The following is a 16,570-nucleotide window of genomic DNA, read 5'->3' as shown; positions in this document are numbered from 1 at the left end:
ACCAAACACATAACTTACAACCCATTTCACCAACAATGTAACCGCATGACCGTTAATGCTTCCTAAAAGGAAAATGGTTTTCTTTGTTATCACCACCTACACACACCAGGAACCTCAAAGAAAAATCTCAATGTTCACTCCCAGCATTACAACATAATAAAGGGCCTTCAGCTAGAGCATACATAATAATAATAATAATAATAATAATAATAATAATAATAATAATAATAATAACAACAACAACAACAACAACAACAACAACAACAACAACAACAACAACAATTAGTTTTTATGCGTGGTAGCACAAGAAATAATCAGAATCCAAACACAACTATTTTCCATGTTTGCTATGGTGGCACGATCTGCCAAAGATAGTTCACTCATGCCTTCCCCTGCATTAGTAAAAAGCAATTATCTAGGTAAATTCTCTAATTTTAAAAGTAACTCAGAGGGTTCTATAACAAATTAGCATGTTAGTTTTACCTACACAAATTAAGAGAGAGAAGAAAGAAGACATGTGTCATCAGAACATACAAAAGGGCCTTCAGCTAGTGCCTACGTAATAATAATAATAATAATAATAATTAAACAAAACAAAAAAATAACACAAAAATCACTGCACAACAAAATTAAAATGGAATATTGAATTAGGAAAAAAATCACATGCCTTAAAAATCACCGTACAACAAAATTAAAATGAAATATTGAATTAGGCAAAAAAAACTAACTCTCTAAGACCACAGGTTCTACCAACCAGATTGCTCAAACCTGAAATTACAATCAACAAATTAGCTAGATTTAATTACTATGATAGCACGCTTTTACAAATTACAAAGCAAGACCGGTGCCATTAATCATTGCATCAAAATAATCTTCAACACACCAAACGAAAAAAGATATCAACAATGAGCATCCCATGTATTCCCATAATTAGTTTAAACTTTATCACAATTTAAAATACAAAATTTAGATAAATTCAAAAGATCTTAGTAGCACAAAACAGAATGTTTTCCTATGTTACAGTTTTTGGCTTAAAATTGATATAGGTCATAATTACAATCTAGCAACCACACTGTCAAAAAGTTAGCACATGATACCTATTATATAATCGACTGATCGTGACAAAACTTTAACAAATAAAATAAGATGTGTTACTGTGTCGGAGATTAAAGTATATAATACCTATTATATAATTATGTATACTATAAAATTTAATTTAACAATTGACTAAAAGATATGCAGACATCCTGGAGATATATATTATGCTAACCAATAAGGAATAAAAAAATACCTCAATTTCAAAAACTCCATGTGTAGCATCCATAGCTCCATCTTGCTGAGGTATATATCCACCAGGATTATATTGAGAAGTCAAATCATTGTGTTTTCTCTTCCCTGACGGCCGCGTGAAGAAGTCTGGGATCTTTTTAAAAGCATCAATAACATCTAAATGTAACGGATTTAAGCTCAGGTTTGACATTCTAGACCAAAATACCTATAAAATGTTTTGCAACAACAGTAACAATGTTTGCTGGCTTTATAAAATAACTCTACCATGATGAGGTCTCTTCAAATTTTGACAACAGGGGAAGCATTCTTCTATTAGACCTAACTGACTTGTTTACCTGTGTATTAGAAGTTCCTCTGTCCCTCATCCCTCCCTTCCAAGCTACAGTTCCACACCATCATTACATTACTGCAAAGCGATTTGATTAAACACTTTATCCTGAATTTAAATAAAACTCACCAACATTGACATCAAGTGGAGGCCTTTGGTTCATCCAAGGAGAAGGAGGTCATTGTAGAAGATTACAAAGACAATATCAATGTACACTTAAACATGGTTATCAAATAATTTAAACAGAAGAGTTTGGCCACTGCAAAATAGCTACAGATTCAGATTAAATCAATTGCATAAACCAATAATGGCATTTGAGAAACTTAAACATAGTTATCAATAGCACACTATAGAGCAACCATGGGCCACTACGAAGTGTATGAGATGAGAATGTAGTAATGTCTTGGAACATAATACCTGTAGTAGCAAAAAATAAAATTAAAAACATTAGCTACCAAGTTGCGTTGAAAATGTTCATATCCTTCTTATTGTCATGCTAAGAAAAAATAGCAACAATAATGGCAACAAAAATGTTTTTGCCCTTGTACCGCTCAATGAACAAATCTATTGTGTCCTTAAATGCTTAGGATCAAGCAATAGAGTAGTAATGTCTTGGAACATAATACCTGTTGTAGCAAAAAAAAAAAAAAAACATTAGATACCAAGTTGCAGTGTAAATGAAATAAAAAATGGAACCTCCGTAATTTTTTAAAAAAACAAATTACTTAGCCACACTTTAGAGTATTAATGTCTTGGAACATAATACCTGTTGTAGCAAAAAAATAAAATAAAAAGCATTAGATACCAAGCTGCAGTATAAATGAAATAAAAAAAATGAAACCTCTGTAACTTTTTTTAAAAGAAATTACTTAGCCACACTTTAGAGTAGTAATGTTTTTTTTCCTTATTGTTTTTTTACCTGCAACAATAGAAAGCAATAGAGTAGTAATGTCTTGGAACATAATACCTATTGTAGCAAAAAATAAAATAAAAAACATTAGATACCAAGCTGCAATGAAAATGAAACCTCTGAAGAAAACTTTCTGAAGAAAAAGAAAGCCACTTAATAGACAACATAAAACTATCATCAAATTTTATTTGCTCTATCAGATGTGTTTTATTAATAGAAAAGAAGATGTATAATGAGGAAACATAATTAAACAAAGCAAATCTTAGGACCTTCATAAATTGAATAAATCTTATCTAACAATCACATAGTGAGAGCATCACTTAAATAGAAAATTTGTAGTTAAAGGACATCCCATCAAAGATATTCAACTGGTTTGGAAATTTTTTAGATTGCATAATTTAGTTTCCAATCGCCAAATCATCGTGTCAAGAAGAGCTCCAAGGCGATCCCCAAAGCTAAGCTACACAATTGTTTCTTCACAATTTGATTCTTGATCTATTAGAACTATTGGCATAGGAACACTATCAGGATTGTCACCAGATTGATGCACAGTAAGAATTATCCAATCAAACATCACAAAAATATATGAACATAAAAGCATGGCATACATAAAAGCAAGGCATATGTAATGAATAATTAACAAAAACTCAAGTTGTTGGAAAATACATTTGTCAATTATAGCAGTCATTATCTTAGACCAGCATAAACACCACCACCAACAATAGGGGTGAAAATATTAGCCAAGAAAAAGAAAAGAGAGATGTTATTGAAAAAGTAAAACATGCATAGTTCCATTCTTAAATACCATATCAGGCAGCCAAGATCAATGTCACCACCAGAAAAATAACTATTAGTTAAGAAGAAAACATGCATAACAATAAACAAAAATAAAACCTTGCAAATAGAGACAAATAGTAACGAAACAAACATGCATAACAACAAAAGGAAAAAAAAACTTGTCTGTTGGATGCTTCTTCGTCGATAGCCTGGTAAGCGGGAAAATAAAAAAGGAACCAAAAACAAAGTGGAAAAATCAGTAAGAAAAAATAACTATTAGTTAAGAAGAAAACATGCATAACAACAAAAACTCAACGGAAAACCAAAGCAAACATTGAAAGTGAAGATGGAAGAGACGGACCACAGAAATGAAGAAAGAAAACACGGAGGAAACCTCATGTAGCAAACAGAAAATGAAAAACATCAGCAAGTGGAAAACTCAACAGGAAACAAAAGCAAAAACTAGAAATGAAGCTGGAAGAAGAAAGAAAGCAAATGAAGGAAGCAGATTGAAGTTGGTGAGGAGATCACACAAACGGAGGTAGTAGGAGTTGGTGAGGACACGACGGGTGAAGGCTAAAAAAGAAGGCACGTGGAGCAACCAACAGAGATGAAAATGTGATGCAAAAATGACCAAAAAATCAACAAAAATACCACGTGTCACAACCTTAGATAAGAACATTTTCAATTTTTCCAAATACTTATCTTTTATTAGATAATATATAGATAATTATAGGACACTTAAAATTACAATTTTAACCTTTTATTTATTCTCTATCTTACAAAATCTATATATATTAAAAACAAATGTTTCTTTCTAAAACAATACTTTTTTTTTTCTCTTCTCTTCTCTTTTATCTATCTAAACAAGTGAAAAGGAAACTTATTCAACTCTTCTCTTTGATCTACTTTCCACTCTACTTTTTTCATCCTACTTCCCTTTTTATCCAAACAGAGTTATTGTGATTTCCAGTATATTTTCAATATTTATTCTTATAAAAGAATTCATTTTAAATATTTTAGTCAATGATGTTAGAATATTCATTAGATTATTTAGAAGGATCTTATTTAACTTGAGTAAATATAATATAATGGTTGTTGAAATTCATGTAGTTTAATAAAGAAGTGTCTGCAGGAGATCTTAATCCAAAGTTTACTGGTATCTCTGACACCGCTTCCAAACATGTCACAAGATAAGATACGCCTAAAGTTATGACTCCCAACGTCGTACGCTGTCAACTTCACACATATCACGAACCGCTGTCAGTTTAAATTTTCGAAGTAGTTTTGGTAAACTTCTTTTCATTGACCTTTTTATTAATTATTTTCACCCTTATATAACTAGTGTTAAAAGTTAAAACTTTTATATAATAAAAATTATATTGAAATATGTTAAAAATTACGATAAAATACATTGATAACATTTTCAATTATAATTTTCCCTTGTAAATCAGAGTTCGCAGGCCACAACATTCATCTTTTATTTTAGTAACATGTCCCTAAAATATTGAACTTTGATTGCGGAGCCGCTATGTTGCACGGATACCACCGTTGAGGCAGCATGTTACCCAGATCTTCTCTTTGCCGAAAATGCGAGTAAGATATACCTATAATGATTATCTACACCCAACTCGGTTGCTTTTTTGGTAGTTTGATACAGTCACAGCTGGCATGTATGCTTTCAAGATGAATTAATTAACACCATTTTTCTCAGAAAATTTCTAGCGCTATTTGAGAAACGTTACGGGTGATCTGGTTCTGTAGAATGAAAAAGTATGAAAGAAAACTGAAAAAAAAATGTGAATTAAAATAATATAGAATGTGAGAATCATATTATTTTTTTAAAATTTCTTCTTAATTTGTTCTATTCAACCAAACTAATCATTAAGAATACATCTTCTACCTTTTTGAATAAACATTATCTGGTTGGTGAAAATTTATTTACGATCACAAAATTTTATGAATTTTATATTTATTTATTGAATCTCTTATACTTTTTTAATTTTTACCAAATTAAATTAATAATAAAAATATATTAAAATGTGTTTTTAATACTCTCGTATTTTTTTTATAATTTTTATAACTTTTTCTTGTAGTTATGAGAAATATAAGAAAGATATTATAAAAACATTTAAAAGATGTGAAAGAGAAAATAAGACTATGGGTGAAAGAATAAAAAAATAAAATATTTCCTTCCCCTTTTATTTTTAAAAATTGAAGAAAAAAATTAAAATTTATGTGAGATATATTTTTTTCTTCCCATTTTTCTTAAACCAAATATATAAAAAAAATATAAAAATACATTACAACAATAAATTAATTATTTCCTAATCTCCACCAATATGATGCTCTATTGACAGAATAAAATGCGGTTGGCAATATGCAGGTCAAGAATTGAGAAATCTGACCATATAAATCCATGTGAAGACTGGATTTCAAAGTGGTTTCAAATTATCTACTAGACTACAAAATTGAATTAGCAATTAGCGCACACAATTCTATGTACATAACATCTACATTTCCCATAATTTTAAAGCATAAGACAAATTTTCTATTTAAAAATGTTAGAAAATAAAAAAAAAAGATGCAAAGCCTCAAATTAAATAACTGAACAAAGTAACAATATAACTTCATAATATAATCAAATAGTCTGATTTGAAATGCACTCAGTTATCCTTAGAGAGAAAACGTCTTCATTGGTATGAAAATCTGATTGTGCTCCTCTCCAAAGATACAAGAGCTCGTTGATTCCGATCGTGTGCAGCAAAAAGGATCTCAAACCTTCGAATGCTCTTTCTCTACAAAAAATGAGATTTAGAGAAAAATGCAAAAATATTTTTCTACTTGTGTCTATTGACTATAGAAGATAAATATATAGACATAGACCCCTTATGAAACAACAAAAAGACTCAAAGTAAAACTATCACACATAGTTAACATTGCCACCGTGCACAACAAACAAAATAAATAAAGGTAACAAACTCATAACAAACCAAAATGATCCACCAAAAGCAAAATCCTAAAAGCTAGGAATTTTAGTTTTACATATGAGATTCTAAAACAAATATTTCATTTTATAAAAATAAAATTAATATAAGTAATATATTTTTATAAATTTTAAATTACAAAACAAATATTTACTAACATTTCCCAACATAATTTAAAATTTTAAAACGTTAAACAAAACACAATTTGTATACAAACATAAAAGAAAGAGCATGTGATGTTGTATTTCAATAAAAGGAACATTCCAGATTTGAGTCTTATACTTAGTGTTTATGAACTTCCACCCAAGAAAAATATAGAGACTTAATTGTCTTGAACTACACATTCTTTATTTAGGCTTTGGTATAACATCTACAATATTGGTGTTAAGTTCTAATCACTGGTTGTGCATTACATGACATTGCACATGTATCTTGTTTCGTGAGTGTCACTTAAAGATTACTCCATATCTCAAAGTGGTGACCCCACTACCACACTCACTACGTGAATCCTCAAAGAGTGGTTTGTGACCCTCACCCCTACAATAATTGTCATCGGATCCATTATGAGATATTTTTTTATACAAAAAAATTGCATATCTAAATATCTCAATCTTAATATTGCTACAATTTACCATTCACCTCGTCATAGGAATGAAAAATGGAACAACTCTGCAAAAATTTATTTATTTTGGTGTACTTTAGTCAACAAATAATTTTATTGTTACCCGTTGAACTTCATTCATAGGATCACCAATCACACAGAGAAGAGTGTCCATTGTTGTGACTAAATGAGTTTTAGTCCTATTTCCCTCGACGACTCAAGTACTTGTTAGCGCGCCAATCTTTTTGTAAGTGGATCCGCAATATTGTTTTCTAACGGGGGAGTTAGGATCATCTTCAACTAGAAAAGAACAAAATTTAGAACCAAAATCCTTAGCTTTTTTAGATCTTTTACTCTTCCTTTGCAAGACACCCCCACACTTTAAGATATTTTGAACTCATCTTTCCCAAAGTGTAAATTCAAGCATAGTAAGATGAATATTGAATTTAGTTCGTCATATATAATAATTGCATATCATAATATGGGAAAAATTAAAAACATTGAAAGAGTAGCATCAATCATAAGGTGCCACCAAAATTATCTATAAGTAGAAACATTTAACATATCACGTGTGATTACACGTGCATAATCATACTTAAAATATTTTTTCTTTTAGTACTTCAATCAAGAACAATTAAAATTATAGGCATACTACTATGTAGCGTCCAATGAAAAGAGATTTAGAATTATGAAATACTGGAACACAATATTAATAATAGAAACAGTGTAAAAAAAAAAAAACGTTAGTACTACACAGATATGCTATAACTCATAAAGAAGAATACTAGTCGGGATAGACTAATGATGTAACATCACATTCGTCAAACATTAATCCATAATTATAACTCATGTATGTATCAACAAACAAAGGAATCATAAGTCTCAAGTAAATTCTCAATGCATTTATATTCAAATTCTTTGTCAATCCTAATTAATAAACAATAATTGTACATCATAGAAGAATATATATATATATATATATATATATATATATATATATATATATATATATATATATTATAATTTTAAAAGTACATGATACCTATTTGTCAATCCATGTGGCTTAGTAACACATTAAGAAGAATTAATTTTTTCAATTTCAAATAAATTATTGTCTCGACTTTTTATTAAAAAAAACTAACTCTAAGAGATTTTGATGATGTCATTGTGTACAAGTAAACAATTTCACAAACTACAACTCATACTCAATAAACATCAACGTTCCAATATAACTCAACATAAATACTCAAAATACCTTCCTATATTTAAACAAATATAGAAGTGAATTTTTAGTTTGTGTGTGTGTGTATATATATATATATATATATATATATTATCTTTAAGGAAAAGGTTTTACTCACAAGTAAATCCATGGTAGACATATTATTGATAGAAATGAATAAGACAATTTTTCTCTCTAAGACAATTAGAACATAAAATAAAATAAATAAATGAGAAGAAGACGCAAAACCTCAAACTAAATAACAAAACAACATTAGTAATGTAACTTCAGAATATAACAAAACATGGGTTAACAATACAATATAACATACAATAAACACAAAGTGATGCAATCCTATCCCGCAAGGGCATTGGGTAGAAGACTCCAAGTAGATTGGGCTAGAGATCCAAGGGAAGGCCCTAGGGTTCTCATGAGCCTTAGGGTATATTTTGAGCCCATGGGCTAAGTATGAGTCCGCTTATCTTTGTAAATATTAGAATAGGTTTTTCCTTCGTTTGGACCTTGTATTTTGGCCATTCTAGTAATATAGGGTTTTAGCCTTGTATTTCGGGGCATTTTGAGTAGTCTTTGTAGTAAAGACTTTTTTTTTGTATTTTCATGTTTTTTTTGTCATGGGGGTGAGCTTAGCTATTATAGGGGGGTGTGTAGCTAAGCTCTAGCTTTTCATCTCAAGGAGGTGAGCTTAGCTATTAGAGAGGTATGTGTAGCTAATCTCTAGCTTCTTTAGGAATCTTCTTAAGGAAGCTTCTCAAGGAGGTGAGCTTAGTTATGAGAGGGGTGTGTGTAGCTAAGCTCTAGCTTCTCAAGGAAGTTTTCTCAAAGAAGCTTCTCAAGGAAGTTTTCTCAAGAAAGCTTCTCAAGGAAGTTTTCTCAAGAAAGCTTCTCAAGGAAGCTACCTAGTCTATAAATAGAAGCATGTGTAACACTAGTTGTAACTTTGATGAATGAGAATCTTGTGAGACACAACTCAAAGTTCAACTTCTCTCCCTTTTTCTTCCTTCAATTTCGTGCTCCCCCCTCTCTTTCTCTCCCTTTTTCTTTTCCTCCATTGAAGCATCCTCTCCAAGCTTCTTATCCAAGGCTCATCTTGGTGGTGAAGCTCCTTCTTCCATGGCTTATTCCTTAATGGATGGCGCCTCCTCTCACCTCTTTTCCTTTGTCTTCCGCTGCATCTCCATGGTGGAAAATCACCATTAAAGGATCCCATTGAAGCTCAAAGATCCAGTCTCCATTGAAGCCCCACAAGCAAGCTTCCATCACAAAGGAAAATAATTTTAATGAATAAATTTTAAATAGCCTGATTTGAAACACGTAAACGTTATCCAGAGAAAACATCTCTAGTGCACCGGAGGAGAATCTGATTGCACTTTTCTACCATGATACGACAAAACCCGTTGGTTCTGACCGTGTACAATAAAAAAATCCTCGACCCTTCTAAACACGAATGCTCTTTCTCTCGTAGAAATAAGAAAAAATTTAAAGAAAAATATAAAAGTATTTTTTTTTTACTTGTATCTATTGGCTAAAGAAGAAATATATATATACTTATACAACAGTACAAAAAAATCAAAGTAAAATTAGGTGAACGTTGCCAATGTGCAGAAAAAAAAAAAGAAATAAACATAACAAGCTCGTGACAAATCAAAATGATTCACTACAAGCAAAATCCTAAAAAAATAAAAATTCTAATTTTACGTAATAAATCCTAAAACAAATATTTTATTTTATATTAATACAAGTAATATATTTTTATAAATTTTAAATTATAAAATAAATATTTCCTAACACATAACATCTACATTTCCCATAATTTTAAAGCATAAGAACAAAATAGAAACAAGATAGAACTTACAAGCATTTCATAGAACTTATTTCAACACATACATGTTACAAGTCACTACCACTATTATATACATAACCAAAACGCTATCTATCGCCCATGAAACTCCTAGTACTATACAGATTACAGAAGTGACCAAAACTGAAAGAATGATACAATCTAAGTACATGGCAGCATAGTATACACTCAACAGCCATCATCATATAACATGATCCCCCAGCCATCTTTCCCAGGAAAATCAAAATTTTGGCAAATGGATCAGAATGATCACAGAACTCATGACCAGTTTCAAAGAAGTTTCTTTCCTTGGTTCTGTATGTTTGACATCAAAGGAATCCAAGTTTTGTTAGAAACTTCTTCACCGTTTCTTGGCCCCATTTGATGTCATTTTGCAAGGGATTGTCATCATCTTGCTCGTAGTTTGGCATGCCTTCCATTTCTGGGGACAAATGAGACTCTTGTTCATTGTAAAGCAGCTCTTGCCCATTATTGATGCCTGCATTTATCTCTCGGGGTGTGGCATCATCAGTTTCTTGCTCCTTACTGAACTGAACATTTTCAGTTTAAGCACAACGTTAAAGAGTTATTAAACTATTTAACAACTGCATGATTCAAAGAATGCAAAATTACCAATTGCCTTAAACAACCACCACCAAACAATGCCATAATATTCGGTTGTAAATATAGATAATATATTGATTAATAGACCCTTTTCAATGATTTTGCCTATAACTTTTATTGGTTTCTCCTATTAGAAAAGTGAGAAGAGATGCAAATAAATGTGGTCACACATCATGGAGCTCAAAGAAGAGGAGAGAAGTACCAACAAAGTAACTCATCGTATTTGATTAAAATGATACAACACACATTGACATTAGATAAGTGCTCTATATATAGAGAATATTTCTAACAAGCCAATATTACTCTTAATATCTCCCTACCTCTAGAAATTGGTATATCTCTTCTGCACACACGCTCAAACTACCCAAGGCGAGTTTCTATACACTTCCTTAAACAATGGTCAAAACTGCCCATCCCTATGAAGCTCTACATTTATCAGAAATTTATAGCAAAACTAGTGTCAGATGCTTGTAGACATGGGTAAGGCGTTATTTTATGTATATAATGGGGAAATTTTATTGGAAATTTATTGCAAAACACGTGACAGTCACTTGCAGTCAAGGGTAAGGAGTTATTGTATTTATATAATGGGGAAACTTGTATTATAAGATGTGAATATAATTTATGGCAATGCTAGATGGAATGTTTGATTAGTCTTTCTAATCAGTTCCAGACCCTCAATAAATTTTTGGCAATTGTTATAGCTTCTGTTATTCAAACAACCAAAAACTAATTGTTAAATCTTACTAACATTTTACCATATTGTAGGAGCAGTTCATTAATGGTTAAGATTCCTTTAATTAATGGAAACAACTAAAATAGAAACATTTTTTCCTCTTTCCCTTCTTAGACTTTATATGCTTTCATTATGTATGAGAAACAAGCTGATGCACCATGGAGATGGACAAAATTCCCTTCATTGATAAAACAAAGATGATGATACAAACAGAACAGGATACTTCTGTTTATTATTTAATCACATATCCTCACACAGGATTTCAAAGTTCAACCCCTAAGCTCCAAACAACTTGTTCCTCAAAAGAAATCAAGCAATTCTCTGCCAAAGGTAGTTGTGGACAAGTAAAGAAGGGAAAAAGGTTAGAAGGAGAGGAGAAAGGGAAGGCCACACTCATCATCAAGCGTTTACCTCGGGTATGTTCTGATCCTGAGTTTCAAAAGCTCCAACTGAAGTGTCCGTGTTAGTCATCTCTTGAACTTCACTTTGACCCGCTTGATCAGTTGGCTCAGTTGGTTCTATTATTAAGCCAGGTACAAGAACAGGACCTCCTTCAAGATCAAATAAGCTGCTTTCCACAATTGTCTTTTCCTGATTTTCGAGTGACGCAGCATTTCCATTGTGTCCAAGATCATGTATTATATCATCGTTTCCTGGACTATCTGCAGATTCTTCTTTTGGTTGAAGTATTATATTCTTTTTATTACTTTTTTGGCTTGTACTGTTGATGAGATCTTCCGAAGAACTTATATTTTCTGCAACAATAGCCATTGGCTTTTCGATAGAGGAAGAAATAGTATCAGTGTTTTGTTGCATGACTGGTTCAGCAAGTGGTTTCTCCTCTGCATGAATTTGGGTATCTTCAACAGCTGATATTTCGGATGCATTGGAATCCAGTTCCTCTTGAGGATTCTCCAAAGTTTCAGCTAAAGTCGGCACTTCTAAGTCGACCTGGGGTTCCTCATTTGGCTCAGCAAGTTGATCTTCCTCTATTATTTTCTGAAGTTCTGCATTCTCCCAATCTTCAAGAACAATTATTCTGTTCATAGTTTCCCAAGTGTGGATCATTCGATCCAACCCTGGCTGCCAAATAATATCCCCCCCTTTTCCTTTCAGTATGAACTTGAACTGGAATGACTTTCCAGCAGGCATATCCTGATTACACAAAGGAAGCAAAAACAACATTTATAAAAGTTTTCAATCCGACAATATTTTAAAATTCTGAACAGATTTTACTCACCAGCTCCACGGCCCATACATGTCCTTCAAACCATGTCATGGGTAATGCTTCTAAAGGGTCCCATGAACCAAGCACAGGATCATCTCCAACGATAAGAAACTGTTCACCGAAGTTACAATTCTTTTCTAACTGAAAAGATACACGAACAAACTTTGATTCATCTGCACAGCAAATAAAAGTGTTGGGATTTTGAGTTCCACAGCATATATATGTAGTAGAAAAAAATACAGAAGGCCATTAAAACCCACTTGTTTGTTCACTTTGTTGAGCTTGAGGCTCCGCAGTATCCAAGTCCACCTGCAACATTTTATTCAGGCCAAGACAGTCTCATCAAACATGCCAAAATCTCTTACATTCTCAATTTATTTAATGTATATACAACGACCAGACAACCATTTCTTCACAAATTTCCCCACATAACAGAAAATTTAGATGTAGTTCTTAGAAGTAGTTTGGGAACAAAACTTAGATGTAGTTCTTAGAATACCATTAGTGTTGTTCTGCAATCAGGATTTGCTACTTTTAGTGTTGTTCTCCAAACAGAATAGGAGTTTCAGCTAGGTAATATATGCTAATTTTTAATGCAAACATTTATTACACTAATTATTGAGGTGAAACTCCAACTACGATTGAAAAACAGTACTAAAAGTATTAAGAAACTTCATCTAAGTTTTGTCTTTAGTTTGGCTCATATCCTCTTGAATTATACAAAATCATTGAAATAAATTCTAAAGACAGTAAAGAGGCTCCACCAGTAACATCAAAGCAACAGATTAAAACTTCAAACACGAAATGTCCTGGAAAGAATCGTGCCAAGCTATAAAAAACAAAAACAAAACAAAATTGTTGTTGAAGTCGCCAAACATTTCAATTAATAATCATTCCCAAAAAAGGGAAACAAAAAAAGAAAGCGACAATGGAATCAGAACCAAGAAAGAAGTCTAGCATAGCAGTAATACGAAATGTTCAGCAGCAAGTTTTGGATCTACGCATACTCATTCAAAAGGGAAAATATTAAAAGTATAAAAATGCAACAAAAAGGTGAGAGAAAACTGGACAAGCTCAACTTTTGAGTCGTTAGACTAGAAAACACGAAATTTCAGAAAAAGGAAAGAAAGAAAAAAAAAGAGCAAGAAAAGAAAAAGAAGCATATTTTGAGAACCCAACAAAAGAATCACCCCCACCAGAAAGCAATCATGTTCCAAACATGCAAACACCCCAAGAAGACCAGAACAAAAGACCCATGATAGTTCCAACAAAGAAAAACAAAATGGGAAACTAAGCGAGATATAAAGTTGGTTGAGTAGTTAAGAAAGAAGAAAATAGGAGAAAGATCGCAGTTTTGATCCCTGCTAACAAAAACTACCGAAACTAACAATTAACATTTGATTATAAAAAGTGGGAAACTACGCATAGAAGAAGAAAACAAACCTGGTTCTTTGGTGGCACTGCATGAACCGGGTAAACAACACCCTTGTTCCGAACCAGTTTCAGGAGCAATGAATTGCAACTCTTTTTCTCATTTTTGGAACGAAGGGTGAAGCAGAATTCGGGTCTATAAGAAACACGAAGGCAAACTCTGGGAGAAAAGGGTCCTAGGGTGTCGACGACGGTCTTGGAACAAGAGCTTGTGAGGGCTTTCATCAGTGGTGGAGTTTGGTGTGTCACACAAGAAGGGTTTCACGGATGAGGGTGGGACAGTGGTTTGGTTTGGTTTAGTTTCCTTCTTTGATCGCTTTTGTGGACAGGGGCTGAGAATCCTGAATCTATCTGGTGCTGGCGGTGAGGGTGAGTCTGTGAGGTGGGGTCCTTTTATATAGTGGTGGGGTTTAAGGAAGTAGTTTATTTATTTCTATTGTGGTACTAAATCATGCATACAAATGAGAAAAAAACAAAAGGGGAGCGGAAATGGATCCACGTGTATGTGTCATGTGGACAGGAAGTGGCATCACTGGAATTCCTAGGACTTTCTTTTCCCTGGTATAAAAAAAATACCAAAATATATATATACCCCATTATTTACACTAATATAATTTAACTATTCATAATGTAAATTAAAAAAAATTGCATTTTAATGTTGAGAATTCGGGTCAACATGACTTTTTTTTTAATTTTAATTTTTTTAAAAATATATATAAATAAAGAAAATTAATAAAATTGGAAAATATTATAATATAAACAAAATTGGTTAAAAATATTACAGTGTAAATTTGTTTTTAAAGATCTACATTAATATTAAATTGTACAGTTGAAGAATATTTTATTAATTTATGAATGATGTGAAATGAAATACATTGATAGTAAAAAAAATTAATTTGCTTGACTTGAACTTCCGGGACAGTGGAGACACCTATTTTTTAATGAACACCGTTTTGGTTGACCTCTTTCTCTCTCATCCATATTAGTTCATGTTCTTGTAGATTTTGGTCGATCTTTTTTGTTTCTCCTCATGGCTGGATTGACACATAATTGTGGTCCTTCATATGGTGGCCAGTAATCATGATGACGCATGTCTGCTAACGAGACTTTGTAAACACTTGACACGTAATCCAATGTGTACACTGGACTAACATATTACAAGTAATCTATATTGATTTGCTTACATGCAGTAATTACATGTGCACATGGCATTTGCATCTTTTGAAGTTTCCCACAATCACATGTTCTTTGATCCAGTCTGACAGTGAATTTCCCTATTCGACGCCTTTCTCTTGTATTCACTCTTTCCTCAACTTGAAATTGAAATCTTTGGCGGTCAAACTGTTGAACGAAGTGAGTATTGGACTTAGTTTCCTCTCCAGTGATGAATTTGGCTGCAATAAGTGTGTACACTTGTCCGAAGGTGATCATTGCATTAGCCTTAGTCCCACGATCAACAAAAATATTTGTTTAACTTCTCATACATGGCTCTGACCAAGGCTGTGATTGGAAAATTTCAAATTTTTTTTAGCACCAAGTTTAGTGACTTTGCCAAATTAGTGGTCATGTCTCCCCACCGTTTTCCGTCATCTCATGCCAAGGTCCATTGCTTCCTTGGTATTTGATCAAGCCATGATGTGTTGTGCAGGTTGTCTTCTAGTAACTCTGGTTGAGTCATGACATACCTTGTAGTTTGAAAAAAACAATTAAATCTGAATGTTAGTTTAATGTTAAATAATTAAATATTGTGTGTTAGAATATAAACAAAATATCTTACCCATACTCAAGACGCTTTTTCTTTCGTCCTTATTTTTGAATTGTTTTTTTTTTTTTTTGTAGTTTGGGCCTATGTGTCGAATACAGAACACATGTGACGAGTTGTCTACTGCCCACCTACTGTCAGGTCATCTGTATGCACTTTTGATTGACTCGTGCCCGTTAGAGATTAAGCATATACCATGTTATGGTGTCACATGTGTTCTCAAGTTTTGCAAAAAAAAGTGCCACCCATCTGCTGTCCCACCCTCGACAATGGAAAATGCCAATGGAAATATGTTGTTAGTGTCATCTTGTGCAACTGCAATTAACAACGTCCCTTTGTATCTTTCATATAGCCATGTTCCATCGATTTACATAATGGGTTTACAAAATGCAAGCGCATTAATGCATGCCTTAAATGGCCAAAAGAGTCGATGGAATATGACCTTGTTTGGGATTGGTTGGTTGGACTCGTCCAGTGTAGGAATAGTTTGAATCTTGACAATTGTGTCAGGGATGAAAAGTTGCAAAGCTTGTAGGTATTTGGGAAGTATGTTGTATGACTCTTCCCAATTACCACATACCTGCTCGAGGGCCCATTGTTTTGTCAGTCATGCTTTACGATATGTGATGGTGTATCTGAACTCTTGTCTTACGAATGCGATGAATGTAGGAATGGTTAGTTGCTTGTTTTCTTCAACCATCGCAAGGATATTTTTTCCTACAAGTTTTGAATCCATCTTATTGTGATCTTGTGAAATGGTTCGCATGACACATGTGTAAGGCCCTTCTATCATTCTAATTTCCCAAACTTTTAGAT

At 32.6% G+C, this 16,570-nt stretch overlaps 1 protein-coding gene and 1 pseudogene across 3 annotated transcripts; both read right to left on the bottom strand.

Moving 5' to 3' along the window:
- Positions 1 to 9,980: 9,980 nt before the first annotated feature.
- LOC100784126 (uncharacterized) lies at positions 9,981 to 14,416 on the bottom strand. Of its 3 annotated transcripts, none has more exons than XM_003516901.5 (5): positions 14,005 to 14,416; positions 12,822 to 12,870; positions 12,574 to 12,734; positions 11,745 to 12,488; positions 9,981 to 10,524 (listed from the first exon to the last, which is right to left on the bottom strand). In XM_003516901.5, the coding sequence occupies exons 1-5, from the start codon at positions 14,215 to 14,217 to the stop codon at positions 10,303 to 10,305; spliced, it is 1,389 nt and encodes a 462-aa protein (XP_003516949.1). In that variant the 5' UTR covers positions 14,218 to 14,416; the 3' UTR covers positions 9,981 to 10,302. The 3 variants fall into 3 exon arrangements, with proteins under 3 accessions (XP_003516949.1, XP_014630103.1, XP_040865034.1); XM_014774617.3 differs by having other exon boundaries at positions 10,396 to 10,578; positions 14,005 to 14,391; XM_041009100.1 differs by lacking the exon at positions 9,981 to 10,524 and adding an exon at positions 11,499 to 11,654 and having other exon boundaries at positions 14,005 to 14,390.
- Positions 14,417 to 14,979: 563 nt separating this feature from the next.
- LOC121174701 (uncharacterized) lies at positions 14,980 to 15,670 on the bottom strand (annotated as a pseudogene).
- Between the last annotated feature and the right edge of the window lie 900 nt (positions 15,671 to 16,570).

The sequence above is a fragment of the Glycine max genome, chromosome 1, assembly GCF_000004515.6.
Source record: "Glycine max cultivar Williams 82 chromosome 1, Glycine_max_v4.0, whole genome shotgun sequence".
Lineage (NCBI taxonomy): Eukaryota > Viridiplantae > Streptophyta > Magnoliopsida > Fabales > Fabaceae > Glycine > Glycine max.
Note: the sequence above shows the minus strand (reverse complement) of the source record. Positions and strands in the feature narration are given on the sequence as shown.

What these genes read in the sequence shown, in the direction of transcription:
- LOC100784126 (XM_003516901.5), bottom strand. Translation starts at nt 14,217, where the DNA reads ATGAAAGCCCTCACAAGCTCTTGTTCCAAGACCGTCGTCGACACCCTA. An exon ending in ATGTATGGGCCGTGGAGCTG is followed by an intron (nt 12,489 to 12,573) that starts GTGAGTAAAATC and finishes TTGTGTAATCAG; the next exon opens with GATATGCCTGCTGGAAAGTC. An exon ending in AGGATCAGAACATACCCGAG is followed by an intron (nt 10,525 to 11,744) that starts GTAAACGCTTGA and finishes GAAAATGTTCAG; the next exon opens with TTCAGTAAGGAGCAAGAAAC.